We start from the raw sequence: 16,284 nt of genomic DNA on the forward strand, positions 1-16,284 counted from the left end.
GAGCATCAGGAAGTCCTGAGAACGCAGAGTATTGTCCCACACTTTTCTGCATGATGAAGACATACAGGTAGTTTGGGAGTAGACCAAGGACTGCCTTATAAATGAAGGTGTACCAATGACAATGCTTGTTTATTCAAAGTTCCACACAGCACTCCCTTGGGTCCCCAGAAATGGTCAGAAACAGAAAAAGGTCAAACACAAATTAGAGTTGTAGTCCATTTTTATTTCATGTTCAATAATCACATCACTAATTAACAAGTAATCACAATAAACACTATTTTTTCCAAACCCAAAAATACAATAAAAATCAATGAAGGAAAAAAGGAACAATGAGGTTCTGCCAATGACACAGTCAGTCTACCCAACACATCCCCTGTTTGTCAGCATGCTCTGCAGGTACGGTCGTGTTTGTTAGTGAGTGTGACTCTTACATGAGTGCAGCGGCGGCAGATGAAGCTCTACAGGCGGAAGATTACTGAGGAGCATTTATTCCACAAGCCAAACCTCACTACTACGGTTAGATAACCTCAGACGAGGATGCGTTAGGGTCTCGGTGTGTGCAACTCCCCTCCATGGTTAATATGCATTACTTCCAAATGAACAAGCCAACGCATCAACCTCTGCCCTTGAGGGTCTTGCTTGAACAAGAGATTCCCTTTGCCCACTGTGATGTGCAGTGTCATGTGTCACTGTGTTTACCAGGTAGTCCGAACATTATCCTCATCTCTTAAGACTGGGCTTCAACAGTGGAAAGGGATCAAGCTCTACTTCCGCCAGTTCAACATTTCTAAGATCGAGCTGCCGTTACAGCGCTTTAAATACAACCAGATTTGAAAGTCTTTCTCAGTGTTGGAATGGGGTTCAAATCTCCTTGCGGAGGACACGGTTTGTTTTCGGAAATCGGAAGTATCGTCCGTCCGGCCGCGAGAGCACGACCACAACGGCTCAACGATAAATACATATGCAAAAGTGTTGCGTCTTTCGTTCAATATATCTCAAAAGACATTCTTTCACTTCAGTGGCCCCTTTCTGATGAAAAGGGTGGGCCTTTTCAATTTTGTCATGCTAATAATCAGAATAATAGTCGTAATAAAAACGCCTCCTCCCCGCAGAACCATGAAAGGTGCATGGACATGAAAGCTGTTCTGAGCCAAGAACCAAACCCCCAACTGTCTTTTGTTCTTTTGAAGAACCTTGAAGAGTGCATCGACAATAAAATATCTATATACATCCGTGTGCAATCTCACAAGAAGTGGAGAGTAAAAACTCTGGAGCTAAACTGTGTTTGAGGACAGGCACGAGGAGTGAATGGAGCTATGCGACAGTCAGGGCACAAACAAAGCGATTCAACTTTTTGATGACAGCTACACTTTTTCACATCACTCGAGCCTCAACTGGCAGAAAGGGAACTCCAACATCTGCATATGTGAATCGTCCCCACGTTCAGAAGACGTGAATTTATTGCCTATTTATTGTCTCAAAACCTGGCTTTTATTTTTTTCTCTTTCAGAACATTTTTAAAGGATTCCAATATGAAACTAAATCGTGACTGGATCTGAATCCAACTGTGTTTCATGATTGAATAGTAATGAGGGCACTGTAATTCAGTTTATTGCTCTATTCATGTCATCGCGCAAAATGTCATTCAATAAGCTACTTGGGATCACTCCATCCCAGTGAGCCCTTTTGGATATTTTAAAGCAATAAGGTGCAATTTAGTTCCGTCAAAGCTTCTTCAGGGATCATTGCCAAAGTGACCATTTGAACAGGTTGTGTCTAGAGGGCGGTCAACGGAGCTAAACAAATAAACAGGTCCTTTCTGCAAAGGCGTTCGCCATCGAACATAATGTGTATGTGGATGCTGGATGAATGTGTGCAAACAAGTTTGCCTTAATAACAGTTTGTTTGTGCTGCTTTCCCACGTTAAGGTTTGTCTTTTTTGGGGGGAGTCTTTCCTTTTTCTGATACGAGGGTCCAAGGACAGAAGATGTCACGTTCACAGAGTGTAAACCACTCTGAGGCAAATTTGTGTTTCGTGATATTGGGCTAATAAAACAAAACATTTAATTCCAAGAGGCCCCCACGAAAAAATGATGCAGGTTTAAGATTTTAAGGTTTAGTAGCGAGACTGATACATTCCAGACGATACCCAGCACTTTTTTTTACGAAACTATACTTGGAACTGAGCGATGCAACGATGCATTGATGGCTGACAAGTTAACGAGGAGCAGAATCTATTTGAAAAAAATAACAATACTACAACTTGTTGTCATCATTGTATGTTTGAGTCACTGTATACAAATCTGCAGCTAGCTCCAAGCGGTAGAATTAATGAGTTGCAACAAGCGTCGGTGGTAAAATTCATAGTTTGCGTAACGACACATCGACCGTCCAGGATTGCCCCCGAGATATACATATGGTACCAAACCACAACACATGGCGTTATGATGCACAAAGGCTGATATCATCGGGCCATGCATTATAAAGGCATTTGGAGGCAACCGTTGAATACATTGCTACAAGAGAAGAGTATAAAGCCACACCGTGTTGCACTGCTAATACTCCCAACAATAATAAAGTGTTCGAGACACACACACCGTCACACCACATGCTAGCACAACCCTCATAGAGATGCCCGAAAAGGGACTCACAACTCGAGGAATCACCTATGATATTCACTACGTCTGAGCGGTTTGAGGCGTGAGCCTGCGTCGTCTGAGCTTAGGGAAGTTTTTTCAGGTCAGGAGGGACATACGAGACCACACAGGAGACGTTCAGACAGCTTCCTCATCTCCCTCTGGAGTACATGCTCAGCTCAAGCTTCTCTCCTGTAGCTACTTACCCTGTTGCATCTTTTTTAAACTTCCAGGTTGCAACACGTGTTTAGCCTTGAACGCTCTCTGCCCATTCTAGCAACACTTTCCCTCTCACTTTCTCCCTCCCTGTGAATATCTTCGCTGTGTGTCTTGGTTTACAAAAAAACTGTGCATGATTCCAAAACTGTAATGTCGGAGATAAAAGACCGCCTGCTGTATTGCTCGCGCGGGAAGAAATTTACAATAAATAAATAAAACCTAGCTTTAAAAATTAAGAAACTAGGAGAAACGAAAGAAGAAAACGAGAGAATGAGAGAGACAGAAATAAGATCCGAACAGAACACCAAAGCTCATTTTTACACAATTTTTGTCACTCAAACACACCATCACAAACACAGAGAATAAAGAGTTAAACAGCCTAAAATGGTTCAAACGGCCTACTTCTTGTCTAGCGTTGCTTTTTGTTTGTCAGCTTGTTTATGGTGATTGATAGTGAGGGCGTTGAAGCGGATGAGATGCACGATGAATTACTGTGATGTCACTGAAGCGGAGGCGAACCGGTCATCGGGAAACAAACGGCCCCTGGAGTCACGAGGAAAAAGAGAAGCTATGCGTTTGATAGAGGCCGTGGGGGTTTACCATGCTGGGATCATTGCTTATTGTGTGTAGGAGGTGAGATGGTGTGGGGGTGTCAGGGTGCGCCACCAGAGGATCCGAGGGGAACCCACTGATTACAGCAGCCGTATATGTGAGAAAAAAACATTTTACTCCACATAGATCTTTAAGCTTAGGCTATACAGTCACTTCAGCCAAACATAGTGGAGGGGAAGGGGGTTGCTATAGCGCATGATGAAGAGCTTGGCGGCATGATAACATGAAATCGTAACTAGATGGCCGGTTCAAAAATGTGCAACGACAGATTTAGGATGAAAGGGGTTCTTGGGGCTCGATGGTGGGAAAGAAAGGAGATCCCTTGAAGGAGCTGCTGTCGCCCCCCTGAACCCCACCCCCCTGAAGATGCATCAAGGAGGGGGCATAGGGGGAGCTGACGGGGCCTGCAGGAGCCGAAAGATTCACTGAGGGAGACACTGCGGAGAGTCGGTGGGTAGTGGTGGTGGTGTAGAGAATGGAAGGAGCTGTGTGGGCGGGGTCTGTTGTTGTTGTCGTCCTGGGGGGCCGGCCAGGTAATGATGTCGGGGTCGTGGTCCGTGCGAGAGCGAGCATCCTCGCGGAAGTTGAGCTTGAACGACTCAATCTGCGGCAGAAAGGTTGGAAGAAAAAAAAAAGGGAAAGGAGGGGGTAAGGGAGAACAAAAAAAACACAGGCGAGAAAAGGGGAGGAGGAGGTGATGTTGCGGTGGGGAGGTTGAGATGAGGAGGGCAGAGGGATAGAAGAATTAGATGCCTGCAAGATAAGAAGTCAGGAGACGACGGTGTGATCAGATGCTTTGAATGGCAGACAACATGATGAGCACAGACACAACTCAGCCACGGGGCAAGTATACTTTTACTCTACAGTACGCTACGTTTCAGCTTGTTTCCCGGCAACAGGGTATCGCTTGTTATCATCGGCCTGTACCCGAGTATTCCGACAGCAGATGGGGCCAGCACACACACACACACACACACTAAAACGTACTTGTCTCTGGGATGCGCGAGTCCAGAGCCTGGGGCTCCCGGAGGCCCTCAGCATCGCAGGCAGAACCCTCCTTCAGCCCGTTCTCCTGGGTGGCAGGGCTCCCTGGCGGCCCTGGCTCAGGGCCCGGAGCCAAGGTGCCACACCCTTCTGTCGTTTCCTGGGCCCCCTCGGCCTAGAAAACACACAATCAAACTCTTGCAGAAGCCAGTTGGGAGAAACATTTGCTAATGAACTGATGACACACACACACACACACACACACACACACACACACACACACACACATTTTAAATCTTATTATATAATAAGATGCAAGGCACACTTTGTTACTATCATGACTTAAGTAGGTGTAACCTGATTCCTCTTCATTGTGATTGGTTGGCTCATACAAATACATCTCCAATGAACAGCAATGTAAAAACAATAGCCAGAGTAATGGCCTCACCTTGGCTTCTCCTCCACCAGGTGAATGGCTCAGGTTGTCCACGGAGCCCACTTTGGACTGAGCCTTTTCCCTGAAGCTCACTTTGAGGGACTCGATCTTCACGACGCCTCCGCCTGCAGCGCACACGCAGTCATTGTTTACCATACACACTGCGTGCATGGACACAAGCTTACATATTCACAAGCCTGCTTTACAGTAAACCAGTTCATCAATTAGCAAATCTTTTGTTCTTAAATATTATCTTGAATGTTTGACACCAGTGATAATGATATCTAATTGATGCACTTGTGTAACCCTTGTGCCTCACTTAAAAGAAATGTTGCTCTGATGTCCATCATCAAACGCTCATATTTATTTATTATCAGAGTGTTGTATTTTTAAATGCCAGTTTGTTTACATAAAGCCACTGTAAAAAAACAAGTGTTATTTTCTGTATACTTTATTTTGTATTTTTTGTCCAGGAAAGAATGAAATATGGATGTATTTGCTCCACAGGAGGAAAATGCTTGATCTCGTGGAAAAATAAAACAACTAAAAATTAAACGATACCATTTTTAAGCCATGGCTCTAGATTGAAAGCCTGAGAATGGACTATATGCGAAAAATCTCTCTGGAACATACTTCATGAAGGACTGTTGTATTACACTGCAATAATTCTGTCTCGGTGTACCTCATAAACTCAGTGCCCATAGAGAGAGACCATCCAGCAGCTTTTGCATTCAATAAAAAACTAAAACTACGTTTCCCAGCTCACCAGGCTTGTGCTTGATGTTGTCCTTGGAGCCGCACTTGGATGTCACCTTACTCAAGTCCACCTTCTTGTTGAGGATCTGCACCTGTCGAACGTCACACAAGCCTTTTTACCACGAGTGAAGAAAGCAGTGTGCAGGGATACAGGGGTTTCTTCTTCAGCTTCAGTCACACCTTGTATTACCACCATTAGGGCAAATCAAATGGTGGAATGCAGGTCGTCCTCCTTATTGTAGCAACCGTGCAGAAATAAAAGAATTCAGAGTGCATCCCTGAGATCATGCTGCTGCGGAACTTTGAGAACCCAAACAAATTGCAAAGCCGTGGTTGAATCCGACAACATCCGACTCATTGAAAAATAAATATAGTACAAATAATCTTAGATATGTGCTGTAAAAACGGAAGGTACAGAGGGTGTTTAAAATAGCACGAGTCAAGAGAAGAAGCTCAGGGCAGGACGGCATCATTTCAGGAAGAACCGGCGATCCCACATGTACCTCTCTGTCTGGGATCCTCTCCCCACAGAACCAGGCGGTCTCAACAGAGGCGGAGCCTATCGGAGGCCAGTGGCGTTTGCTCGCTTGACTTTGTTATTTGTTTAGTAAGTTAGTGACGGGACAACACAGGGAGAGTTTAAGGAAGCATGGGAGCGGGGTTCTGGGGGAGGGGGCTGGCACATCAGGCTTGCCAGCATGCTGTCCAATGATTCCCTCGAATCCCAAGGGTCTAAACAAGAGCAGAACTAAGTGCTGCCGGCCTTAAGTACTGTAGCAGCTACCTTGGCTTTTCTCAAAGGCGGACCTCTTTCAATAATAATAATAATAATAATAATAATAATGTATCCTTTATGGTGGGGAAATTCTTCTCTGCATTTGACCCATCCTTAGTTATTAAGGAGCAGTGGGCTGCTGTGAAGGGCCCGGGAAGCAACTGGGGGTTCAGTGTCTTGCTCAAGGACACTTCAACATGAACTATGGGGAGAGCGGGGATCGAACCGGCTACCTTGTGGTTGCGGGACGGCCACTCTCCCGCATAAGCTACAGCCAACATACTGTAGAACTGGCACAGCAAAAACAAATAAGTTGAAAATATAATATTTATTCTTTGCTCTGCTGTTCCTTTTCACCAGCTCATCAAGCCAAATGTGTTGGACTAGTTGGCCGATGCGTGTGCGCTCTGGTTCGTAGGCCAGGCAGTACTTACATTCCCTCCACCAGCAACATGCTTCATATTGTCCTTGGAGCCCAAGCGCGAGGCGACGTGGCTGAAGTCCAGCTTTTTGGAGACTATCTGAACCTATATGGACACAGCATAGCAGCAAGAGGGAAGAGGAGAGCGGGTGGGGTTGTGGGGGAGGAGTGTGTGTGTGGGGGGGGGGTGGTAAGGGCGGATGGCACGGAGAGGAAGTGGAAGGAGGAGAGGTGACCAAAAAAGAGAGGAAAAGAAAAGAGAAGGGGGGAAGAAGTCACCATCACAGGCAGGGTTAGAAAGGATAGGACAGGAGGACGGGGCGAAATTCACCTGGGCCAAAACAACAGACATGTGCACTGTCTTAGGGGCACTTGATATTAACTGTGAAACGGTCTGAAATCTGGCTGGTGTTGCCATTTGAATAGCAACAGTGACAGAAATCCAAATGGACAGAAAGATACTCAAATGTCACCCAAGTCAGACAGAAAGGAAAGCAGAAGCTGCTGGACGCCACACACTCAATACTTTAAAGAGCACACACATGCACAACATATCCGTCCCTCTTGATCAACAGGACCCCAGAGTACCTTATTAACAAGGATTGACCAGCAACAGAAGCAACATTGATACTGTAGTTTAGAGACAGATTAGACTGTGAGATGTTGAAGGCCAAACCTGACATAGAAAATCGCTTCGGATCGGAACGATATCGAAATGTATCGGAAGTTAGTTGCGGCAATCGTCTTCATTGAGACACGGACACAGTCCTCGTGCCATGAGTCACGAGGACGTGAAACCTCACCGTGGCGGCGGCCCCGTGCTTTTGCACCAACATTAGAAATTGTGACGGGTCGTGCACCGACTGCAGCGCGTTCCTGTACATTAGTGTGAGGCTCGTGAGGCACTACTGCTGGCTGTTTACTACTTCAGGGCATGCCCCGGCTGAAGAAACATTTGCTGCATTTACGATAAGAACAACACAGGATTTGGCTCTAGCACTGAGCGACAGTGGGAGGCCACATTTTGGACACGTGCCCTTTAAAGAAAAGAAAATAGATGTCAAAGGGAAGCAATACTGTCGGGAACACTCATTTTCTACACTTGTCTTTTCAATGCGACCTTTGTGATCCGATGCACCAGACGGGAACTCAGCTCCGTCTGTGTGTGGGTGTGTGTGCGTGTGTGTGTGCGTGCGTGTCTGTGTGCATGTGTGTTGGCACTTCAGTGGGACCCTCCATGATCAGATATATTTTGTGGTCAAAGGAAGCGGCTGTAAAATGGTGATAAACACATTTCATCTCCTAAAAATTCTTCACAATAAAAGCCCCCTGTCTTTTTTTTTGCTGCTCACCCTTCCTCCCTGCAGTATCAGTAGACCTGTTTTTTTCCAGCAGAAAAATCAAGAAATATGTTTTAACAGTAGGTCTCAGATGAGCTACAGCCCCAGGTTTTCTCCCCTTTGCTCTCCTCTGGGGAGGAGCTCCCGTGTGGTGGGAACGTGATGGAGACGTATGTTTGATATATTGTATGGATTGTACTGGCCGATCGGAGGCCCAATGCGAGATCCGTTCTCTGAGCGCACAGACTTGACAGTTAATGCTTCCTGGCATGACCGGATAGTCACATTGAAAAGTGTAACATCGGCCTTATCAGCATGCAGACGTTTTAATGCTTTTCTTTTCCATTCCTTTCAGATCAACGAAGAATCGTATAATCCAAGACATATAAGTGGTGATATCGCTGCATTTGTAAATGCGTTAATAAGTAAAGTGCTTCTTTTCAGCTGTATCTGTATTCATCTCCGGGTAACAAACAACACCTTTGGAATATGAAGATGTATATTTGAATAGAGACTTATGAAGATGAATGGAACCATCTTTAATGTACCACTAAAAACTTGGAAACCTATTATTTGTGTTTGGAACTGTGCTTGTGTTACTCAGAAGTTGGTGGCTTGTCATTGCCAAAATATGAAGGTGGTGAAAATAAAATAACAAAAAATATGTCTGAACCTAAAAGGGAGGGAGACAGAGAGAGCCAAAGAAGGTGGACATGTGTGGTCATGGTGGGGGAGGAGGGGGAGGGGCACTCACTTTGCCCAGGCTGGCTTCTTTGGAGGCGGCGGCCCTGCTCTGAGAGGTGGATGGCACCTGGGGAGACAAGACCCATCACGGGTCAGCGACACCACCACATAACAACACACAGGGAGAGGAGGCGGTGCAAAGAGTGAGGTATGAGGGCGGAGGATGGAAAGTGGAAAGAGAATGGTTGGGGAGAGGGATCCTCATCTGTTGCTCTCCTGAAGGTTTCTTCCCTTTTTTCCCTGTGAAAGGTTATTTTTGGGGAGTTTTTCCTGATCTGATGTGAGGTCCTGGGACAGGGATGTCATATGTGTACAGATTGTAAAGCCCTCTGAGGAAAATTTGTAATTTGTGATATTGGGCTATATAAAATAAACTGAATTGAATTGAATTGAAAGCTCAAAGAATGTTACGGGGGAGTAAAGGAAGATGGAAAAACCAAAGACAGCGAGAAAGAAGATTGTATTTGACTGTAGCTGGTGAGGCGAATTTACTAGCGACCTTGTGCATTAAGCTAACTATCATGTACTTTACCTGGCATTTATATTCTGGTTATTATTTCAAAATAAGAGCACTAGAAGCAAGAGTAAGTGAGGAACCACAGGAAGCCAAAGTCATTAAACAGGCATTGAGTCTACATTGTCCGTTAGTTGACGGGGCAGCCAGTGTCAGAAGATACATGCCACTGAAAGCAAAGCACCCATCTAGAGGTTTGAAAGCTGCAGACGGTCGGACCTACCTTCCCTCCACCAGGCTGGTGCTTCATGTTGTCCGTGGAGCCGATCTTGGAGCGGGCTTGGCGGACATCGGGGATCGGTGCTGTGCTGGGGCGAGCCATGTTCCTTGAGGCGGTGGTGGTGGTTGAGGAAGTGGGCCGAGGGGTGCGTGGCACCGTGGGCTTCTTCTCTGGTACCGCGCCAGTGGTGGAGGAGGAGGGCATGGCCGGTTTGGATGCTGTGGTTCGGGTACGGGACGCAGTGGCGGTGGAAGCGGTGCTGCGGGTGGTGGTGGTGCTGGTCTTGGGCTTGGTAGAATCTGCTGAGAGAGAGAGAGAGACACAGAGTCAGAGCGTTATTGTTTGTCATTGCAAAGCTAGTTATCCATGATTTGAATGGTCTCACTTAAGGACACTGGGATGAAATGTTAATAATGATAATTCTCTGCTATGTATAAAGTAACAACACACAGACAACAAAAATCCCGTTGCTGTCATTTACTGTCGACACTGACAAATAAGAAAGAGACACAAAGAAAACCAGCCATCGAGGCATCATCTTCTTCTACCAGTCTTTTGTTTGTTTGAAAAAAGATGAAATGTATGTGTAAGCATCTCAGTAAACAAGACTGAAGTGCTTCCACTTGCACATCTATCTCCTGCCGGTGAGCACATTTCAGCATCCCTCAGTTCGGCGTGCTAAACCACCCTGCACTTAAAATCTGTCAATTCACATTCTATTTGTCAGCTTTTTTCTTTCAGAGGGCTGCATGTGGAACCGTGTGTCCTGCTGTCAATCCTCCGAGAGCCTTTGGTGCATCACCAGCTCCCGGTAAGACGTGTTTAATTGAGAAAAATCCACACCCCGTATCAGCAGGAGCTGCAAACTCCTGTCAACAGCGAGGGGAGGATAATCCATAGGCTTTTTTTTACTCCCCATGGCCTTTCAGGAATAAAGTCTCGCTCACTCGCTCTCTGTCTGCCCATTGTCATGCTCGGACGGTGCGTGTTGCAGAGTCACACTCCTGCTGACAGCCCTCATGTTGCCAAAATGTCAACTAATCCGTCGACGGGAAGAGCAAAGCTGTAACTGTGTGGGTAGAGCAAGGGGGGGAAGGGCAAAACTGAGGAAAAGAATAACAGGAGAGGAGAGTGTAGAAGAAGGAGGACATCAATATATATATATATATATATATATATATATATATATATATATATATATATATATATATATATATATATATATATATATAGTTTTCATTTGGCTATGTGCTTGCATCATGATCTACAGGCTGAAAGTTGAGAGTTTCCTTAGAGCGTGACCTGTTTCTGTTTTATTCTGTTAAGAGAGTGCTGTGATACCTGTAGAAGTCCTCAGAGCGCCAGGCTTCTTCTCCTCTCCCGCTTTGCTGTCTATCTTGGGGGCTGAAACACAGATGGTGAGCGGTGTAGTTGTTGCAGAAGGCAACATGTGTGGATAAAAAACACAGACCTAAAAATACAGAGCATAAAAAATGTGCACAAGTGTATCTGTGTGTGTGTGTGTGTGTGTATGAGAGTGGCTGCCATTACCCAGAGGCCTTCTGGCTGCAGTGGTGATAGCGGTGCGAGTAGGCGCCGTTGTGCGCGTTGATGCGGTTCCATTTTTGGGGGCAGCGGTGGAGCCTGTTGAGGTGGTGGTGCTGGGCTTTGGCACAAGGGGGCGCCTTTCCGTAGTTGTCTGGAGAGGAAGAAACATTTTCTGGTGATGTCAGTGAGGAGAGGAAGGAAAGATTGATGGGTGACGGCAAGCAACGTCAGCAGCGGTAAAGGCTGCAAATTGATGGAAAAACCACCATCAACGAATCAAATGCTGTTAGCGCCAACATCAATGTCAATGCAATGTTAATGCATCTTCTGTATGTATGGCTTCTGTCATCAGCTCAGGTCAAAGACTTTTTCCCCCGATGCCTGTAACATATAGTTGCTCCCTGACGACTACACATTTCATTCAGCGGCATATTCCCCCCCCTAATAACCCCTGCGATGATGCCCCGCTTCACATAGCCATCCCGGCCACACTGAACTGAGTCACCCCGAGTGGCTAAATAAAGGCTCTTAATTTCTATTGGCCGTGGAGTTCACACGGGTTGCAGTTAAGGAGGCCACTGGACGAGGGTGACAGAAGGCTGACAAACTGAGCATGTGGCATGGAGTCATAAATAAGTCAGTGGGACTTACTGATAAAAATGCCCAGTTTTAGAGATCTATCCGTGTAGCCTAAAGTCATAGTATTATGATCCTGTGACAGTACTATCATCGGGCAAAGTATTACATTACATAAAAGTTGGGCAACAGAGCTCTAATTTCAAAAAAAAAGATTCTTTGTTTTTCCTTTAGAGGACACTTTGAAGTGTGAGTACAAACAGGAAACACGGGGGAGAGAGGAATGGGGTTGATGTGCCACAAAGCCCTTAACCACTCGTCCACCAGGATGTAAAGACTTAAGATCATGGTAGCAGTGTATGGAATGTTCAATAACATCACTAAGGGGAAGAATCAACTAAAAATGTACTCAGACATACTGTAGATCAGGTCAGGAAACAGAATGTTTGAGAGTTCCAAATTATCAAGAGGTAGACATCTAACAGCGTTTGGTCATACTTGATCCAAACCATTCGATGAAGTCCTTGATCTGTATAACTGAGCCTTCTTCATTCTTTGACAATCCTGACAGTCAAAACTTACCTTGGGTCTGACATCACGTGCAGTGGTAGTAGTGGTGGAGGATGCAGGGCGGCTGGTGGAAGAGGTTGAGGGCCTCTTTGGACCAGCAGCGGCTGTGGATAAAGCCTTGGCTGTGGTTGTTTTTTTGTCTGAGATGGAGGTGGTGGTGGTGGTGGAGGATGTGGGGCGCTTAGTCGGAGCTGTGACCGAGCCACCGGCAGCTGTGGTACCCACACGTGTTTTAGCGGAAGCGCTCGGCTTGGTCACCCCAGCAGCCGGCTGCGACGCAGGGCCGAGACATACAGGAGCGACGGAGGGCAAAATGAGGAGGGAAAGCAAAAAATAAGGAAAATGGATGATAACGCTGGGAAGTTAAGCAGCACAAGCAGCATTAAACAATATAAATCATATGAGTTATTCTGTGTCAAATTAGGTTTGTGTTTACATTTTAGATTTTGTTCAAACCATATGCTATTTGAGAGAACAATAAGTTATGTTCAATACTTTGGTTGGATTTTAAGAATTGCATAGATTGTTGCCACTCAGTTATGTAAAGTCATCTTCGTATCACAAAAAGCCCACCTGTAGACCCCTTTCACACAAATGTAGTTGTTTCTTGGACTCCACATCTCAAAAAGGCAACAAATTGCAACCGTGGCTCGTAATACTTGCCATATCTCAGAATTGTGTTTTATTTACAGCCCTTGAAATGTGGTATAACATCAATCATACTGCGTTTTAGCAGGAAATATTGTTTATATATGTTTATACTTTGGGGGGACTGCCTGGGAACCACGCATTTTGGACTTTTCTCTCCATTTTCAACAGGCAGTAATACAAAATATGACATCTACTTGTGTTTTCATATTACTTGTGCCTTTAAAAAGGCACAATAATTACTTGTGCCTTTAAATCATAACGTTGTTCACCATTTTGTCTATACCGCGAACAAATTTCATTGCAGTCATTTTGTGTGTCTTTGTGGTTGTTGTGAGTCTTTTTGTTGTCATTTTGTCTCTTTAAGGTTGATTTGAGTCTCTTCGTTGTCTCTTTTGTCGTCATTTTGAGTCTCTGGGCAGTAATGTCGTGGTTGTTTTGGTTTCTTGTACTCTTTCATGTTTCTTTGTTGTAATTAGTAACTTGGTGAAGAGTCTCTTAGTATGTATCTATTGTAGTTCCATGTTGTAGGTGGCTAGGGGGGGGGCACTTTGAGCCTTTGGGCTTGTGCCCAGTAAGCCTGTTCAGTAATCCATCCATAACCTGGAGCAAGAGTTGTATGTGGTGTCAAATATTGATGGTTTATTAAAGATCACACTAGGCTGTACCTCAGTTTGTTCCTTTAAAACAAATTGATATTAAAACTGGTCCCACAATACTGCTTACCTTGATTTGTTAGGTCAGAAATGGGCAGTCTGTGTACTGACTTACATTATAACAGGCAGGTTTTAGTCAAATATTACATAGTTTGACCCAGGTTTGTTTTAGTATAGACTATGGATCCTATCAGTGTGTAAGGAGAAACATCCCATAGCTTACAACAACTCCTACCTTTGTCTTCCCCACTGCCAGGTCCCTACTCAAGGGGGCACTGCTTCCATTGGTTGCAGGTTTTGCTTTTTTGGCCTTCTCTACTCCGTCTGACCTTGCAGCCTTGTCCTTCTTGTCATCCTTTTTCTCCACAATCTTTTTGTTGGCCTGCACTTTGTCCTGCTTCTCCTCCTTGTTGCCCTTCTGCATTGGTATCTCCGCCGGCTTCTCCATCATGTTGCTTTGGTCTGCGGCGACCTTCTCTTTCTTGGGGTCTGGTGTTGCCTTTGTCTCCACGACGGCCTTCTTCTCCAGCTCGTCAGAACCGGTATCGAGCTTGACGGGTGTCGGCTGTTGCTCCGGGGTCTTCTCCGCTTTGTCCGTGTGCTGCTCATTGCCATCCTTCATCTCTGTTTGCTCAAGCTTCTCTGTTTTGTCGTGCACGGTGGACTTTTCATTTTTGTCCACTTTTCCCACACCCTTGGCTTTCTCCACTTTGCTCTCTACCTCTGTCGTCTCCATTTTTACTACTTTCTCCATCTTCAACAATTTATCCTGTGATTCTTCGACCTTGTTTATCCAGTCCTCCTTTTCTGCCTTCTGCTCAATTGACTCCACTTTCTCTGTCACCTTCACTTTGTCCGTCTCTTTCTCCTCTTTTGCTTTTCCTGCATCCTTCATCTCTTTCTCCTTCTCTTTCTGTGTCTCTGCCTGTTTCTCCTTCTCCATCTCTTTCTGTGTATCTGCCTCCTTCTCCTTCTCCTTCTCTTTCTGTGTCTCTGCCTCCTTCTCCTCTTTCTGTGTCTCTGACTGTTTCTCCTTCTCCATCTCTTTCTCCACCTTGGCTGGAGTCTCACTGATTGCGTATTCCACCTTCACGCTCTTCTGCTCAGCTCTATCAAACAGAGGGTCGAACAGGTCCATGTTCTTCACGCTGTCCTCTGACTTTTCCTCGTTCTTCTCTGCCTTGTCCATCTTGTCAGATTTTACTGGAAAGACAATTGATTTGAATTAGAAATCAAGGTAGACGGCAGCAGTTCACAGACATTCACACACAAAACCAGCTGCAGAGCATTGTCAGCGGAATCAATCAAATCGCTGTACAACAAGTTTGTATTTGATTCATCACACCTGCTACTTGTGCATATTTCAGCCCTCTTGGAGGCGATACAGGTTTGTTCACCAAGAAAAAAGAAAAGTAATAACGGCTTCAAAAAGCTTTTCTCCTTCTGACTTCTAATTCTAGTGAATATACCCCATGGTCTCTGCATCGTGCTCCTAAACATGCAGCTTTCTCTGCTCAGCTCCACATGTTGTGATCATCATAGATTGAGTGATTTGTTCTACGTCTATGCTCTATGCATTGCTGCTGGTACTGTGTGCTGGATGTTTTACCCAAAAATGATTCTCCAACTCTGGTCATGTGGCCACAAAGTGAAATTATACTGTAATTTGTTCTGAAAATAAATAGCATGTATCTGTGATCTAAAAACACAGAGAGGAACATGTCCTGACATTCAGTAGGAAAGGACAATCTTTTTGTCTTCCCAGAACCCTATGAATTGTACAGAAGAATTCAGTAGAGGCAATCGAATACTTGAAGCCCGGAGATTGTAAAGGAGCTTCTTTGATGTGAATAAAAGACTAAATATTACGAATCTGTATTGCGTCACTGCCCTGGCAAACCAGAACTAATGTGCAATATAAACAGGGCAAAAGAAGATAGTTTTCTTGTGCTGACTCACTGAATGAAACACGTGCGTCGGCCGCTCTGATCTAACAATTCAGTATGTTCAGAGCTACTGACTCCAGCTGTGTTCCAGTTTGGGAGCCGGATCCTCTGATGTCCACATGTTTGAAAATGGATACGACATAATAGATAAAAGTGGAACCTTATTCATTGTATGCCTGACTCAGAGAAATGTACGTCACACAGACGCCTGTGCTTTTTGTTTTTAAAATATTGTATGAACAAGGACACATACGTGGTCTATTTCTGTAGCTGCACACAGGTTGAGGAAGGTTATAGGAGTCAGGACTTGAGTCCCCAGTTTGTGTCGATAGTTTCAGAAAACAGACAACTGAAGTTGTACAACAATGCGATTGGACATTCTGAGCTTCAGTAAACATGGATAGTGTAACATCAATAATGTTTATATTCATGGATTTATCACTCCTGTCATTATTATTTGCATTACTTCCATTTGGGGTATACAGCCATGCAAAACATGGAAGTATGATGTTGCCATAGATTCAGTTAGTGGTACCTCAGCCTCCATGAGCTCCAAACAGGACAAGGGACAAATACAAGAGAGCCTCCCCCAACAAGTGAAGTAGAAGTTCAGTCAAAAATTGTCAGATAATATTTTTGATATTGAGCATATATATATATTCTTGAGGTATGTCAAAAAAACT

General features: G+C 44.9%; 1 protein-coding gene across 7 annotated transcripts in view; it reads right to left on the minus strand.

Annotated features, from left to right (window-relative positions):
* Positions 1-202: 202 nt before the first annotated feature.
* LOC117749336 (microtubule-associated protein 4) overlaps positions 203-16,284 on the minus strand; it is an 84,897-nt gene continuing 68,815 nt past the window's right edge. For 3 of the 7 annotated variants that reach the window (XM_034559728.1, XM_034559726.1, XM_034559723.1), the window contains 10 exons: positions 13,891-14,858; positions 12,364-12,621; positions 11,209-11,356; positions 10,999-11,061; positions 9,661-9,959; positions 8,934-8,990; positions 5,654-5,735; positions 4,900-5,012; positions 4,455-4,626; positions 203-4,220 (listed from right to left, as the gene is read on the minus strand). In XM_034559728.1, the coding sequence (XP_034415619.1) occupies positions 4,213-4,220; positions 4,455-4,626; positions 4,900-5,012; positions 5,654-5,735; positions 8,934-8,990; positions 9,661-9,959; positions 10,999-11,061; positions 11,209-11,356; positions 12,364-12,621; positions 13,891-14,858 (2,168 nt within the window). In that variant the 3' untranslated portion in view covers positions 203-4,212. Of the gene's footprint in view, positions 4,221-4,454; positions 4,627-4,899; positions 5,013-5,653; positions 5,736-6,852; positions 6,946-8,933; positions 8,991-9,660; positions 9,960-10,998; positions 11,062-11,208; positions 11,357-12,363; positions 12,622-13,890; positions 14,859-16,284 lie in introns of all 7 variants that reach the window. The other 4 variants (XM_034559725.1, XM_034559724.1, XM_034559727.1 and 1 more) reach the window with 4 other exon arrangements.

Source organism: Cyclopterus lumpus, chromosome 20, assembly GCF_009769545.1.
Source record: "Cyclopterus lumpus isolate fCycLum1 chromosome 20, fCycLum1.pri, whole genome shotgun sequence".
Lineage (NCBI taxonomy): Eukaryota > Metazoa > Chordata > Actinopteri > Perciformes > Cyclopteridae > Cyclopterus > Cyclopterus lumpus.